Source organism: Cervus elaphus, chromosome 9, assembly GCF_910594005.1.
Source record: "Cervus elaphus chromosome 9, mCerEla1.1, whole genome shotgun sequence".
Taxonomy (NCBI): domain Eukaryota; kingdom Metazoa; phylum Chordata; class Mammalia; order Artiodactyla; family Cervidae; genus Cervus; species Cervus elaphus.
This window is the reverse complement of record NC_057823.1, coordinates 94,004,802-94,022,095: the sequence shown is the minus strand read 5'-3', so window position 1 is coordinate 94,022,095 and position 17,294 is coordinate 94,004,802. Positions and strand designations below refer to the sequence as shown.

Genomic DNA, 17,294 nt, shown 5'->3' with positions numbered 1-17,294 from the left:
AGAGATATATAAAGTGTTAATGAAATGGTCCTTGAAGACTGGGCAGGAATACATGGAGAACAAGATGGGGAAGGTGGCGTACATCTGAAGGAAATGGAATCAGTTTCTTGGAGAGATATCTGCTCTACTACCTTCATTACGGCATTATTCACTGTAGCCAAAATATGGAAATAACCTAAATGTCTGTCATAAGAGAAGGGGTAGAGAAAAAATGTGATCTGTAAAACACACACACACAGAATTGAATATTATTCAGGCTTTTAAAAGCCAATAAATATAAATCCAGCCAAGTTGTCTCTTAACTAGGTATTAAATTTTCAAACAGCAAAAGTGGAAAACCTAGTGTAATTAAAATCACCTTTCAGTTCAGTTGAGTCCCTCACTCGTGTCCGACTCTTTGTGACCCCATGAACTGCAGGACGCCAGGCCTCCCTGTCCATCACAAACTCCTGGAGTCCACCCAAACTCATGTCCATTGAGTCGGTGATGCCATCCAACCATCTCATCCTCTGTCATCCCCTTCTCCTCTCACCTTCAATCTTTCCCAGCATCAGGGTCTTTTCCAATGAGTCAGTTCTTCACATCAGGTGGCCAAAGTATTGGAGTTTCAGTTTCAGCATCAGTCCTTCCAATGAACACCCAGGACTGATCTCCTTTAGGATGGACTGGTTGGATCTCCTTGCAGTCCAAGGGAGTCTCAAGAGTCTTCTCCAACACCACAGTTCAAAAGCATCAATTCTTCTGTGCTCAGCTTTCTTTATAGTCCAACTCTCACATCCATTCGTGACTACTGGAAAAACCATAGCCTTGACTAGATGGACCTTTGTTGACAAAGTAATGTCTCTGCTTTTTAATATGCTGTCTAGGTTGGTCATAACTTTTCTTCCAAGGAAGAAGCATCTTTTTATTTCATGGCTGCACAAGGTCCTTAATTTGTCCATGTAGTGTAATAAGCATTTTAAAATGTTAAACCAAGCACTCTATAAATTATTCACTCTAAACTCCAAGAAACACTGAATAGAGCAATGAAATCTACAAAAATACCAGATATCTGAGCATTCAAACTTTTCTGCCTTAAAGTACCTGTCAAAACACTAGAAGAGGATGCAGGGTGGGTACAAAGTTTCTACTTTCCTATAGATTCTATTCCATATTTTAAAAAGTAACTACATTTAATATTTGTTAGTGCATTTGTTTATTTTGAAACAGTGTATATAATAGAACCTCAAGAAAGGCTCAGAACATAGTAGTTTACATGTTTGCTGGATTTTAATTTAAATCTTGCTTATTAATTAAACCCACATACAAACTGTTCTTTGAAAAGGCATTCAGAAGGCTTTGGTTGGCTTCCTCTTTCCAAGTGGGCATCTTCTGTGTGGTCCAACGAAGAGATATCACTCTTGCCATTTACGCTAGATTCAAGACATTTTACCATAGTGCTGGAAATGTGTTTTGAAGAAAGATACTATTTTTACCCACAAAACTTGAAAGTTGGTAATGTTCAGTGCGGACAAGTGTATAGGAAATAGGCACTTGTGCACTTTCAGTAGGAGTGTGAACTATTTAAACCTTTTTGGAAAAAATGCATCCTATAAGAGAAATAAAAGCACAAGTTCTTGTAGTGGCAAATACTGAAGCCAACTCATACGTTCATTAGGAAAATAATTGAATTACAGCATTTGCGCACTGTGGAAAATGAAGTCCTAAAAAAAAAAATAGATCTCTATGTACTGATTAAAAAAGTACCCATGATATTTTTAAGTTCAATAAATTGTAAAATAATGAGCAAAATATAATACTTTGTTCACACAAAAACTGAAATCTAAAAGAGCCAGAATGGTATATAATATTTTACCTTATCCATGTATATCATTTGATGGTTCTGATGTTAAAGAATCTTCCTGCAGTGCAGAAGACCCAGGTTCGATCCCTAGGTGGGAAGATCTCCTGGAGAAGGGAATGGCAACCCATTCCAGTATTCTTGCTTGGAGAATTCCAAGGACAGAGGAGCCTGGTGGTTTATATAGTCCATGGGGTCACAAAGAGCCAGACACAACTGAGTGAGCAGCACCTTCACTTGCATCATTCCAGAAGTCAAAATGTTAGTCACTTTCACCTAGTTAGTATACATATATATATAATAGGTATACACACACACACACACACACACACACACACATACAGAAGTATATTTATATATATTAAGCTTTTTATTTTGGGTTATAAAAGCAATAATTAGAAAACTGGTCAACCACTTGTAAAAGAATGAAACTAGAACACTTTCTAACACCATACACAAAAATAAACTCAAAATGGATTAAAGATCTAAATGTAAGACCAGAAACTATAAAACTCCTAGAGGAGAACATAGGCAAAACACTCTCTGACATAAATCACAGCAAGATCCTCTATGACCCACCTCCAAGAATATTGGAAATAAAAGCAAAAATAAACAAATGGGACCTAATGAAACTTAAAAGCTTTTGCACAACAAAGGAAACTATAAGCAAGGTGAAAAGACAGCCCTCAGACTGGGAGAAAATAATAGCAAATGAAGAAACAGACAAAGGATTAATCTCAAAAATATACAAGCAACTCCTGAAGCTCAATTCCAGAAAAATAAATGACCCAATCAAAAAATGGGCCAAAGAACTAAACAGACATTTCTCCAAAGAAGACATATAGATGGCTAACAAACACATGAAAAGGTGCTCAACATCACTCATTATCAGAGAAATGCAAATCAAAACCACAATGAGGTACCATTACACGCCAGTCAGGATGGCTGCTATCCAAAAGTCTACAAGCAATAAATGCTGGAGAGGGTGTGGAGAAAAGGGAACCCTCTTACACTGTTGGTGGGAATGCACACTAGTACAGCCGCTATGGAGAACAGTGTGGAGATTTCTTAAAAAACTGGAAATAGAACTGCCATATGACCCAGCAATCCCACTTCTGGGCATACACACTGAGGAAACCAGATCTGAAAGAGACACGTGCACCCCAATGTTCATCGCAGCACTGTTTATAATAGCCAGGACATGGAAGCAACCTAGATGCCCATCAGCAGACGAATAGATAAGGAAGCTGTGGTACATATACACCATGGAATATTACTCAGCCATTAAAAAGAATTCATTTGAATCAGTTCTAATGAGATGGATGAAACTGGAGCCCATTATACAGAGTGAAGTAAGCCAGAAAGATAAACACCAATATTAACACATATATATGGAATTTAGAAAGATGGTAATGACAACCCTATATGCAAGACAGAAAAAGAGACACAGATGTATAGAACAGACTTTTGGACTCTATGGGAGAAGGTGAGGGTGGGATGATCTGAGAGAACAGCATCAAAACATGTATATTATCAAGTGTGAAACAGATCACCAGTTCACGTTGGATGCATGAGACAAGAGCTCGGGGCTGGTGCACTGGGATGACCCAGAGGGATGGGATGGGGAGAGAGGTGGGAGGGGGGTTCAGAATGGGGAACACATGTAAATCCATGGCTGATTCATGTCCATGTATGGCAAACACCACTACAATATTGTAAAGTAATTAGCCTCTCCAACTAATAAAAATAAATGAAAAAAAAATTTTTTTAAGCAATAATTAGAGGATAAATATACTGCTGAACCTTGAGAAGGACTCCTATTGGGTATAAAAAATACTTTTGAATATTCTTCCATTATGGGACATTTGATTTCCTTAAGTGAGTTAATTTGTTCTCAGTGGCATTGGGAATTAATACTCTAAGACTTAAATTTCTATGCTGTTTTTAATTTCAGTTTATTAATATTTAATTTCATTTGTGTGAGCATATTATTTCCTCAGGTCAGATATCAACCCTCTCCTAATTTCTTGATAGTTAGAAACCAATAAAGATTTTATAAGAGCAGTCTGCAAGTGGGCACACAGGCATGGGGCAAAGTGTGCATTTGAATCAGGTGGTGGTATTTTAATATTTTAACAACTTTATCTATGTGACAATAAAATTCGGTTTCAAACGTTTTTTAAAAAGTATGTTTATTTTTGAATTGGAATAAAAATAAGAATTTTAAATCATCTCAAACATGTAAAGAAAAGTAAGTTTTCCTACTGGACTCAACATGTCAGAATATATAAAATATGATCTCTAAAGTTTTTACTATATGTTTCTCTTATGTTGTTTTAATATACAGTTATTCCTCTTCCAAGTGCATTTGTTACTCAATGCCTAGTATATTGTTGCTAAAGATATTCTATAGAGATAGCCTTGCAGAGATTTTTTTTTTTTCTAAAAATAGCTTGTACACTTTTATTCCATGGAAAGCAGCATTAGGAATTTATTGAGAATTTATTTCTTGCAAGTACTGTCAAAATGCTGGGTGAATTTATTTCTGTATAATTATATCATATTTTATGTTGGGGCTAAAATAGACACGTGTAATCCATCAGTATGTGTTCCTTTGCGTGGATAAATGAATCAACAAAGTCACCTGAATAAATCATTTTCATTTTCAACTCAGTTTTGTGGAAGTCAACTGCTCTCACACACCTTTATTCTCTATTCATCACTGACTATATCTTTACTTCAGACACTATTTCTGTGTTAGTCTTCCTTGGTTGAATTATGTGGGGCTTTCCATGGGAAATGTTTTTCACATTATATTTGTTGTTCTAATCTGAGTCAAAACAAGAATTCCTATAACTACTATGTCTTTATTTTGAGTCTAAAGAATTTCATGAATTTTGAAACCTTCAGAGAACTAGGTGATGATGCTACTGTGTGAATTCATAAAATGATTTATTATATTGACTGTTTTTTAGAGTTTGCATTTAGCTATACATGGTCCCTCATGGGAGAAAATAGACATAATAAATTTAATTTTTATATATCTTTCTTGCTTTTCAGAAAATAAATACTGCTGGAACCAGTAATGCAGATATCCCTTTGGCTGAGCCCGGAATGTACCAATTGGACATCACATTAAGAAGGGGTCAAAGTTTAGCTGCCCGTGATCGAGGAGGTAAGAACAATGTCACCTGGAAGCTTATTCTCTGTATTTTTGACAAACTTTGTTTTCCTTGTGGTTTCTTAAGTTAAGAAAGATCAACCATAATATGAAATTTAGGAGTTCAATGATGTGGCTCAAAAAGTTGTCTGACGTCTGTGACCGTGGAGGAAGAGGTTATGATACAAGTTCAAGAACTCTGGACTCATCCCAACCCAGACAGTGAGGTCCCTGTCACACTGCTGACAAGTTAGACCCTGCATTATATATAATTAGTGACAGAATCAGTTGAGTAGATGAGGCACATATTTGAAGCCATATTGGAATTCACCTTTTCACAGACCAGAAATTCTTTTTGCTGCATAGATTTGCTCCTTTGAGTCTCATAAAACTACACAATCTAGGACTCACATCTCACCAAAACTTTGGAGATTCCCAACATGGGATTTTCTTAAATTTGACTGGACCTGGCAATGATCCCATGGTGGATTAACAGGATTTTGTAGGCCATGATGAAAAGGAAGACAAGGCAAATACTCTTCAGTTCCTGGATTGCATATCCCAAAGCCATCTCCTGATGAACTAGCTTGGGGTACATTAATTATTCCTTGAACCCTGGTTAGGGGCAGGACAAAAGGTAGACCCTAAACAGACTTTCTAGCATCTTTTGCATGTTTCAAGCTTCCAGATGTGGAGATCTGAAGGCCCTGAGGGCCCACATTCCTAAAGGAAACTGAGTTTGAATTTAACTCCTCCCATTGAGAAGGAGGAGAGTCCCTTAGCCTCTAACTCCTTGTCAGATAACCCTGAGTGCTCTTGGCATCACAGAATCTTGTTTTTTCTTCTCCTACCCTAGTTGACATCCGCACTTAGGAAGTGAAAGGAAGCAAACACGACCACAGCCGGTTAGTCACGTCTGACTCCCTGCGACCCCATGGACTGCAGCCCGCCAGGCTCCTCTGTCCATGGGGATTCTCCAGGCAAGAATACTGGAGTGGGTTGCCATGCCCTTCTCCAGGGGATCTTCCCAACCAAGGGATTGATCCCGGGTCTTCTGCATTTGCAGGCAGGCTCTTTACCATCTGAGTCACCAAGTAAGCCCCTCCTATCTCTACAAACATAAAATAGAGAAAATGATTAATGTAGCAGTGGGGTTTTTAAGATTAAAAATGATACAAATAATAGATTTAAGTAAAACCTAGTAAATGTCAGAATATTATTAATGAATGAAAGTATGATTAGAAAAGTTAGAATTTAAACACAGGGGAATTTTCATAATTAACCATCTGGTTGGCGGGCTAATGGTCCATGGGGTTGCAAAGAGTTGGACACGACTTACCAATGAACACTTTTAGTTTTTTCTCTTTTAGTAGCTGAATACAAATATTTATGGAATAGAAATGGTGGTCTCCAAAGAAGTTACAGTTAGCTTGGAGGGAAAAACAGTGCTATTATATAATATTTCTCTATATAGATATAAAAATCATTTTTTAGTCTTCAGAGCAATCTTTAACATTACTTTATTTGATCTAAAATGGAATTGAACCAGACATCAGGTGATCAAAAAGTTTAGTCCTTGATATGTCCTCCCAATAACATTAAATACATAAGCACATAATTATTTATTGCAAATTTTTTTATAGTTACAAAATGCCCATAAATAGAAGAGATGGTTAAATAAACCTTGGTACATTTGTAGGATGAAATAATATGCAATTGTAAAATAAATAAGAAAAATCTCTAGGAACTGATATGGAAAGAGTTACTGGATTTATTATTAAATGAAAAGTCAAAGTGCTAAGAATAACAACAGTATGAAACTTAGGTAAGAATGGAGTATAAGGGATTATGCATTATCTGTTCATTTCTTCAAAAAGAAATATCAGAAATTAAAATTCAGAAACAAATGAGACTGATAACATACACAATATCTGTAAGAATAGGTGTTTAGAATGTAGGATAGGAATGGGTTAAAAAGGGTAAGGAAGAAGTTTACTGACATTTTCTTCAATGAACTTTCTTATATGATTCTAACTCTTTAACCACAGCAGTATTACAGGAAGAAATGAATGAGTAGATGGATGGATAGATGGATAGATTGATAGATGCACACATCCTGGGTGATATCTAACCAGAACCACACCTCGGGGGGATGGGGAATAAAACAGCTAATCTAAGTGATTAAGTAAAGCCATATTTGGATTATACACTGTAAAACTCAAGACAAAAAGAGCTAGATATAACTGATGTACTTCAAAGCATGATTGTCAAGTCTGAAACTATGTCCTGAATATAGTAGGCATGAACAACTAAGTAAATATATTGTAGATGAGAAGACCCAGATTTCTTATTGTTGGAGAAAGAAGCTACATACATGGAGTGGGGGAAAGCTAGAATATAGCTTGTGGTGTTAGAAAAGCAGCAGTAGGAACTTATGGTTTCTTATTTATATGTATACAGATAGGAAGTAAGATGGATAGGGATGTGTGTAAGCTATCTGCTGAGAGGGCCTGGAAGCCATCACCAAGTTGTAACGACAAGGTGGAAATCTATACCCTTTTGGCCCAGATCTTGGTTTCTAAATACAGTTCCCCCAGTAGAAGTAAGCAGGGCTCCTGGTGAAATGGTTGATTGCGGATCTAGGGCAGGGAAAGTACAAGACGAGCCCAGGACATTTTGCAGTGCCAAAAGATAAAGTACTCAAAAATGGATGGCAGAATGTCAAAGCAAAATAGGAGCCAACTTAAAGGCATTCTTAATGATCAAAGCTGGTACAATTCAGCAACAAAATAAATAGTGGTAATGATAAATTATAACCCATAGAATAATACAGATGTCTATGAGCTCATAGATAATTATGTATCATGATAAATACATAACTGAATAAATAAACAAGTGTGGGATAAGGTAAAGCTTTTCCTTATGGTGGAATTCTAATGAACAAATGTAGATGGGAAAATAGGAATAGGAGATCACCTTTTGAGAAGCGTCACTGTAATAATTATTATAGTCAATAATCATCCATTGATGCTAAAATTGTTATTTAGTCTCTTAGTCATGTCTGACTTTGTGACCCCATGGACTGTAGTCTGCCGGGTTCCTCTGTCCATGGGATTTCCCAGGCAAGAATACTGGAGTGGGTTGCCATATTTCCTTCTGCAGGGGTTTTTGCGACCCAGGGATTGAACCCATGCCTCCTACATGGCAGGTGGATTCTTTACAGCTGAGCTACCAACTATATATGCAATATTATGATGGGAGACTGGCCATTTGCATCATTTCAGAGTATTTCTCCCACAAGATATGTATGAATTACAAAGGGGAAAAGGTTATTTTACAGTAGAAAAACTTGGAAGACATCCTTTTAACCAAGTGCAAAGTTAACATCAGCAGTAATGAGACCAACAGACATAATGGATCTCCTGATATGATGCATTGAGAAAGGTACATCCTGTCTGGGACATTCTTGTCAGCGATGCATAAGGTCAATGTCATCATGAAAAAACATCAGGCAAACTCTTGCAACATATGATGCCAGTAATCTAAGCTACTTAGCAGCCATCCTTTGGGCAAGGCATGCACCATCTTGTTCCACCATTCATGTCTTCACAGTTGTGAGTCTAGATGGCATCGTGTGTGTACCACCGTCTTTCATGTGGTAGCAAATTATTCTCTTTCATCTCTGCCCCAAATAAGAACTTTTTAAGGATAAAATGAGATGACCATGTTCCCAAGAAATAAGGGAGAGAAAATACTACTTTACAGAAGTGAAGACTATCCCCAAGGGTTTAAAATGCAAACTCTATCCCAGCTTCACTGTCTTACTCACTTGCCTGACATTTATGAAGTTTTTATTTGGTATATATGAGAGGAGATATACAAACAGAGGAAACAACCTGAGTTAAGTTTGGGATTGATTAAAACATCATAGATTCACCTGTAAATAACAGATGATGTTAAACATATGATTGGATAGATAGCATTGGGACATGTATAAATGATAATTAGATGGAGATGGGTAGTTCGCAGTGAGCAAACAAGCGGGGAAACATTATGGCCTTGTGGGAGTATAGTTTGGGGATTATGGATGTGGAACTGGAGAAGGAAAAGAAAATGGGAGAGCTGGTTCAGGGAATGTCAAATAGCATCTGAGATAAACTGGGTAAGGGAGTTCAAAAAATTATTGCAATTTTAAGACTAATGATGGCACCTTGTGGATTTTGGGGAAATGTGACTATAGGCAAACATATTTGTGTAACTGTTAGAATTAGCAGAAATTATACTCTCTTGTTATTTATTACATTGATGCCCTCACCTACTGCCCAGCAAAACCCAAATGCCTGTGTCTTCCATGTCCCCTGTCACCCTTGCACTAAATAATGGAAGGGAAGACTCATTTCAACCTTTCCCATGGTCGCTAGAAGGTTGTTTGAACTTTATATCAGAATTTTTATACATAGCAGGCACTGAGCAGTCGTAACTGGCTGTCCTTCTTCCACTTTTATAACCTGTTTTACAGAACAGCCAGCTAGCTTTGGGGAGTGCTGCTACTTTTTCCTAAGTTTTATTATACCTGCTTTAAAAGCCTCATGCACCAGAAAGCACATGACCTTGGAGAGTCTGTCATACATACTTTCAAAGCCAACCTCCACATTTTATTAGCTTTGTGACTTTGAGTGAAATGTGCAGTCTCTCTTTGCAACTGCAGGGTTCCAGGTTTAGCAAACAAAAACACACGATGCCTTGGTTTTTTGTTTTTTTTTTGGTTTTGGTTGGCTGCACAGCGCAGCATATGAGACCTTAGTTCCCAGAACGTGAGCGTGAAAGTCACTCGGTCATGTCCAACTCTTTGCAACCCCCTTGGAATTCTCCAGGCCAGAATACTGGAGTGGGTAGCCGTTCCCTTCTCCAGGGGATCTTCCCAACCCAGGAGTCGAACCCAGGTCTCCTGTATTGCAGGTGGATTCTTTACCAGCTGAGCCACAAGGGTAATTCCCAGACCAGGGATCAAACCTGTTGCCCCTGCATTGAAAGCATGGAGTCTTAGCCACTGGACCACAGGGAAGTCCCAACACGATGCCTGAATTCGAATTTCAGATAATCCATTATCTGTTCATGTAAATATATCTCATGAATCTAATCCACAGTATGATGAATATAGACAATAACATTGTAATATAATTAGGTAATATGATATGACATGATAATATGATGATAAATATCATCATAATGATAAACATATTATTATACAATATGTAAATATTTGCTGTACAGCTTAAGCTTATATAATTTTGCATGTCAAATTTATTCAATGAAAAAGAAATAATACATGACTTGGAGTATTCTTATACTAAAAAATTATTTATTCTTTATTTGAAGTTCCAGTTTGACAGAGTTCCTTGTTTTCTGTAGCAGCCCTTTGGCAATTGTCATGCCTAGTTATTTTTCAAAATGCCATTTATATTTTAATTAGGTTTGGCTTTTCAGGACTGTATTATCATCTATCACATTTTGAAAGTCATATCTTGACAAGATTATTTACGTTGTTAGAAAAGTAAGAGCAATCTGTGTAGACATGCCTGGTGAGAGCAAATTCTCTACAATTTAAGTCCTTGAAATTTGTATTGTGGAGGATGCATTCATTTCCTAGGGCTGCCTTAACATATTACCAAAAACTTGGTGGCTTACAACAACAGAAGTTTCTTCTCTCAGTTTTGGAAGCTGAGAATCAAAGAAATCAAAGTTGTGGTAGGAAATAATCCTTCCAAAGGCTCGTGCAAAGAATTCTTCCTTGCCTCTTCCAGCTTCCAGTGGCTCGAGGCATTCCTTGACTTGTGGCAGCAATCTTTGCTTCCATCTCTACATGGCATCCGCCTCTGTTTTCCTGCCTCAAACTTCCCTCTTCTTTTTCTCATAAGAATAGAAGTCCTTGGGTTTTAGGGTGCGCCCTAAATCCAGGATGATCTCATCTCATGTTCCTTAAGTTAATTTTATCTGCAGAAAGCTCATTTCTTTTTTTGGAAATAAATTATTTGGGGGTCAAAACCAGTATGTTAATACAACATAATGTAGACAGTTTTTGCAGGAACAACTGTGAAAAGTTTAGCAACTTTGAATGTTCATAAATCATTTCAGTTCCCTGAGGCTTTTAAAAGTTTTGATTGTTCAATGATTAGAAAGATCTGGCTGAACTCTAGAGACATTTGTGAAAAAGCCCATTTCTGAATAAGGTTCATAGGTACTGGTAGTTTAGACATGAACACATTCTTTGGGAGGACCCAGGCCAATTCCCTGGAGGAGGGCATGGCTACCCACTCCAGTATTCTTGCCTGGAGAATCGCACAGACAGAGGAGCCTGGTGGGCTGCAGTCCGTGGGGTCACAAAGCGTCAGACACAACCGAAGTGATTGAGTGTGCACACACACAGGTCAGCTCACTACAGAGGACGATTCTCTTCAAATACCAGGAACAAATTTAGATAATAAAAAAGTGATCCACATGAACTTGTTCACTGTAATTCTATTTATAACAGTGTCCCAAGTCCCTGTGTTGAGTTGGAGAATTTCACTCACTCCAATGTGAAACCCCTGCAGTCTGCACTGTGTGTGACTCTGATATCTCAGTGTCAAAGGAAAAGTTTCCTTGTGTTCTGAGAACAGAGTTTTCAAATTGGAGTCAGAACTTTAGAAACCTGATACATGGGAAAAGGATTGAGAAGGTTATCCCCTGACAAGCCTCTTTTCTCACTGTTTGGTAAAGCCTCACTACTTGAGAACTTCATACCAGTTTTAAGAAAGCAAGATCTGAGACAGTGAATCAGAAAGCTTTTTTTTTTTTTCTGTTTCAAAAATTATCTTGATAAAAGTGAAACATAATCTAAGTATAAAAACAGCCCTTTTCAGGTTAGAGAGTCTGCCAGCTATTTTATTATTAGAATGTGATTTATGAAAACTTTGAGAGATTTATTCACTGAATGGATAGGCATAGTAATGTTTCTAGTATGTATTGTGTATCAGGAGTAATGTTTAATGTGTACATACATTTATAATCTGGATAGGACTGGCCATGAGAGTGGCTGCCACCCCACACATTCATTCACCACTTGGTATTTAGGGTCCTCTTTGGTTTTGACCCTTGGGAATTTCTTTTATGGAAAGATTGCCATATATCCAGGCTTGCCTGGGGGCAGTTTTGGTTTTTTTTTCCTTTTTATTTGCATAATTGCTAATATTCTCTCATTTCACTGTCACAAGAGTCCTGATTTTAGAGACATAGTGTGTATTCATGTGTCTTAGAAAAAAATTCTTAATCCCATTAAAATTGATCGTAAATTTAAGCATCATGAGTGTTCCTTTTTTCCCCCGGAAGGAAATTGCAATTTATATCACCAGCAAAAGATGTGTAACTGAGCGACTCTGAGATACTTTTCTTGGCAGCCCCTTCTTTAGGTTTACACAGTCTTTAAACAAGCTATTTTGATCAAGAAAAGGTCTGTCATGTTGCATTTCTCTGATGAGGCTGTGAATTGTATGTGTTGCTAGTCAATTGATTTTTGCATTTCTTACAAATGGTGGAATCAACTATAGGCTTGTTTTACTCAATATAGGCACAAGCATAAGCAAAGATGTTAATGTTATATCTTCCACCACTTTCCTACCGTTGGGAATTTTTTTAATGATAGTGACTCAGTTTTAATGATAGCTTTTTCACTATGATCTTAAGCCTCTAATATATGTGTATGCACACACACACATATTATAATATATATCCACTATGTGCATATATACATTTATAGCATATGCTTCTGCAGAACACATATGTTGTATTGTGTTTGCCTTATTTCTGTAGGTGCAAAAGGGTCACTCATTGACACATAAAGATTCCCTTGTTTCATGTTAATATAACTAGAGCTGTATCATTACTAAAACCTCAGAATGAACTTCTACCTTGAGATTTTGTAAATGACTCCTAGACTATATCTTTTTGTTAGAAAGCTCTTTATACTGGTCTTTTTTGAAATAAAAATCTTATTTCTGGCTCTTCTGGGTCTTCATTGCTGCTCAGGGGCTTTCTCTGATTGCGCAGGCTTCTCATGTGACGGCTCCTCTTGTTGCAGAACACGGGCTCTAGGCTCTGTGCTCAGCAGTTATGGCGCATAAGCTTAGTTGCCCTGAGGCATGTGGAACCTTCCCGTACTAGGGATCGAACCCATGTCCCCTGCCTTGGCAGGTGGATTCATAACTACTGGATCACCAGGGCAGTCCTCTATTAGTCTTAGCACTTCCTTTATCCTGAGCCAGAGGCAAGGAACCTAGTGGCTGTTCTCTAGGCCGTCTGCAGCACTGCTTACGTGGAGGTATTCCTTACTTCAAAATTCGGTTGGCCAAAAGATGCCATCTTTTAGTGAATGTAAATCCAGAACTCCTTAAGCCATAGAGCAAACCCTATACCAATTTTCTGAAGAAACTCCAAAGATGTTTCCACATATGGAATGCTGTTGTATCACACCTAACAACGTTAGGTCCACTCTTAAAGGTGCTATCTCTCCTGCTATTATGATTACAAATTTGCTTTGCTTAATTATTTTTGGATTGGAAGAAGAACACATTTTTATTTAACCTGTACAAAAAACTACATTGCCATGAAAAGTAAAAAGGCCCACCAAAGGAACTGTGTTCAGTGCCTGATAGTGTTCTCAGGAGTTGATAGACAAGGCCAATCGATACATATCATATTTTCTTCAGAATCTGCATAGACTTTGCCATTGGTGGGTTTTTATTTGAAATGTGATTTTATTATTTAGAGATGAATTCAATTTATAATAAGTATAATTTAATTCAGCATCTGTTAACAAAGGATGATTTTAAGCTTAACTCATTTTAAAAGTGCATCTCTGAGTTCCAATATTAGAAATAGTGTCCTTAAATTCACTTGAGGTTAATTAACTTGTGTTTGCTTTCCATATTTAGATTTCTTAAAGGATATTCTCGATGTAGGATAAAGGAGATTTTATGTGTTCATGGGTTTCAGTGTATTGTGCCTATAGAGAAAAATAGTCTCAGGAATTTAGTTATGTGTTCTCTGAAATTAGATCATATGAAGTATACAAAATTACCTTTTTCATAAATTTTGAAAGGTCGTTGGCACCATTTACTGAATAAGAATGGGTATACATTTTTGGACAACTATTTGATATAGTCAAACCAATATAAGGTTATAAGCTCATTAATTAAAGATTATTTTAAGAGCCAGCTTTCATTCTAGTTAGCACTAAATTAGTCTTCTAAATTTGGAATTAGTAGACAGTGAAAGGTTCTACTGGGCTTTATTAGTGCTTATCATAAAATAAATCAATAAAAATAATGCAACAATATTCTGAAGCAAATAACTACAGTTAGATGTTTCTTTTTGCTTTTACAAGGTACTATTTCTTTTTCTGTTGATCTTGGATTAGCAGTCTACTTTCACAAAGTCATCTGGTTTTGGAACAAAATAGTCTTGGAAATCTTAACTTTCAAAGTGCCCTAGATCAGTTGGTCAAGTATTTCTTTTGGTGGCAGTCTCAGCTTACATTTGTAAACCTCAGCTATGGGTTTATTCTTGGCTGCCTCAACAGTCTTCACCAACTTCTGAGATTTACTTTCTCAGTTCAGTTCAGTCGCTCAGTCGTGTCTGACTCTTTGCATCTCCATGGACTGCAGTATGCCAGGCTTCCCTGTCCATCACCATCTCCCGGAGCTTGCTCAAACTCATGTCCATCGAGTTGGTGATGCCATTCAACCATCTTGTCCTCTGTTGTCCCCTTATTCTCCTGCCTTCAATCTTTCCCAGCATCAGGGGCTTTTCCAAGGAGTGAGTTCTTCATATCAGTTGACCAAAGTGTTGGAGTTTCAGCTTCAACATCAGTCCTGCCAATGAAGATTCAGGACTGAATTCCTTTAGGATTGACTGGTTGTATCTCCTTGCAGTCCAAGGGACTCTCAAGAGTCTTCTCCAATACCACAGTTCAAAAGCATCAATTCTTCGGCGCTCAGCTTTCTTTATACTCCAACTCTCACATCCATACATGACTACTGGAAAAACCATAGCCTTGACTAGACGGACCTTTGTTGACAAAGTAATGTCTCTGCTTTAATATACTGTCTAGGTTTGTCATAGCTTTTCTTCCAAGGAGCAAGCGTCTTTTAATTTCATGGCTGCAGTCACCATCTGCAGTGATTTGGGAGCCCAAAAAAATAAAGTCTCTGTTTCCATTGTTTCCCCATCTGTTTGCCATGAAGTGATGGGACCTGATGCCATGATCTTCGTTTTTTGAATGTTAAGTTTTAAGCCAGCTTTTTCACTTTCCTCTTTCACCTTCATCAAGAGGCTCTTTAGTTCCTCTTTGCTTTCTGTCATAAGGGTGGTATCATCTGCATATCTGAGGTTATTGATATTTCTCCCAACAATCTTGATTCCAGCTTGTGTTTCATCCAGCCCAGCATTTTGCATAATGTACTCTGCATATAAATTAAATAAGCAGGGTGACAATATACAGCCTTGACATACTCCGTTCCCGATTTGGAACTAGTCTGTTGTTCCTTGTCCGGTTCTAACTGTTGCTTCTTGACCTGCATACAGATTTTTCAGGAGGCAGTTAAGGTGGTCTGGTATGCCCATGTCTTGAAGAATTTTCCACAGCTTGTTGTGATCTGCATAGTCAAAGGCTTTGGCATAATCAGTAAATCAGAAGTAGATGTTTTTCTGGTATTCTCTTGCTTTTCATGATCCAACAGTTGTTGGCAATTTGATCTCTGTTTCTCCCACCTTTTCCTTTTCCTTTTTTTCTAATTTTTCCAAAAGACATGTCTAATCTTTAGCTTAAGCAGGAACTTGTAGGCAAGCAAGAGGGGAAAGCAGAGGCCATGTGTTGATGGTAGATAGAATGCTTCTAGTTAATTTATTATACAAACCATTCATACCAAAATGAAAGAGAGTAAAGTCTCCTATTGGAAATGATCACATAAGCTTTGGGCAACAGGTAATCAGGTGATGGTTACCCAAAGGGAAAATATATTATGGACAGTGAAGGCATTGGCAAATATCCAGTGCCATGCAGTCAATACTATAGAGTGTGCACCAAAATCGTGTCCAATTCATAAAAGCATTCTAAAACTGCAAATGAAATTCTTCCTCAAAGTCAATTTTTTGCAGCCATTGTATCATCCCGAGTGTATGAGTATTAACTTGCTTCCCCTCACCCCAATGGGGTCTATAATATCATGTCAAAACTAATACGTTATTGGTGTAAAATTGACCTTGGGTAGGCCAAGCTTTTCTTTTTTGTTTTGAAGAATTTTCCCTATCCCCCAAAAGAATTATGTTGTGTATAGTCACTAAGTTGTGTACAACTCTTTGCAACCCAATGGACTGTATCCCACCAGGCCCCTCTGTCCAAAAAGAATATTCTGTACCCATTTTGACCCCCTGCATTCAGCTGAACATCAGACCCAGAAGTTCATCCAGGCCACAGTTGGCAGCGCTTCAGGAATATGCCGGGCGGGAACCATGGTCAGCAGCAGGACAGTCTCAGCTATCCCTTCTGGCTGTACCTGCAGCAGCCCCTGCGGTCACCCAGGAGTTCTTTTCCTTAGCTACTAGGCAACACTGTGCAGATGGAAGAAGATAAGATGACACTGAACAAGTGTGGCAGCCTCTATGATATGAAAGCCTCTTTCTCACAGGAGCTAGAATCTCTTATAACTGCTTCATAAGCAGAGTTGCCAGGGACCTGCCCAGTTACAAGAATTATTACATTTGGAAATCCCAAAGATATGGCTTCCTAACAGATGCTTCTACTTCTCCCAGTCCAGACGAAATTTACCAACCAGGGCATCCTTTTTACCTTGTGTTGATACACTAGCATAGTTGATATACTGTCTGCTGAGGGTTATAGAGAGATAGAGAGTTAATCAAAGCTCATATTCTCACGAAGAAGGGGAAAAAGCCTTCCCCACCTTGGGGCCAGCATTGAGAACATTAATAAAATACAGGGCATTCATGTTGTATCTAACTGTATCAGTTGGCCCCTCCTTGCTCTAGTGCCACAAGAAGGGTTTCAAGGTGAGATGACTTGGAGCCTTTGGTGTTACTTAGCAGCTGGTAAAGCAGCATAAAAGTTGCTTTGGATATAAAAATACCCTGTCAGCTTTGTTAGTCCAAATTCAGGGGCCTGACCTTGGAAGAAAAGCAAAACCAGGGCACACACGTGCTCATGGATGAGAAGTAGCTACAACCTTGTCTGTTTCCAGTCAA

At 37.9% G+C, this 17,294-nt stretch overlaps 1 protein-coding gene across 11 annotated transcripts in view; it reads left to right on the top strand.

The window, feature by feature from the left end:
* MCTP1 (multiple C2 and transmembrane domain containing 1) overlaps positions 1 to 17,294 on the top strand; it is a 560,075-nt gene that overhangs the window by 258,203 nt on the left and 284,578 nt on the right. For all 11 annotated transcript variants that reach the window (XM_043913616.1, XM_043913624.1, XM_043913620.1 and 8 more), the window contains exon 2: positions 4,901 to 5,015. In XM_043913616.1, coding sequence (XP_043769551.1) covers positions 4,901 to 5,015 — 115 coding nt within the window. The remainder of the gene's footprint in view (positions 1 to 4,900; positions 5,016 to 17,294) is intronic.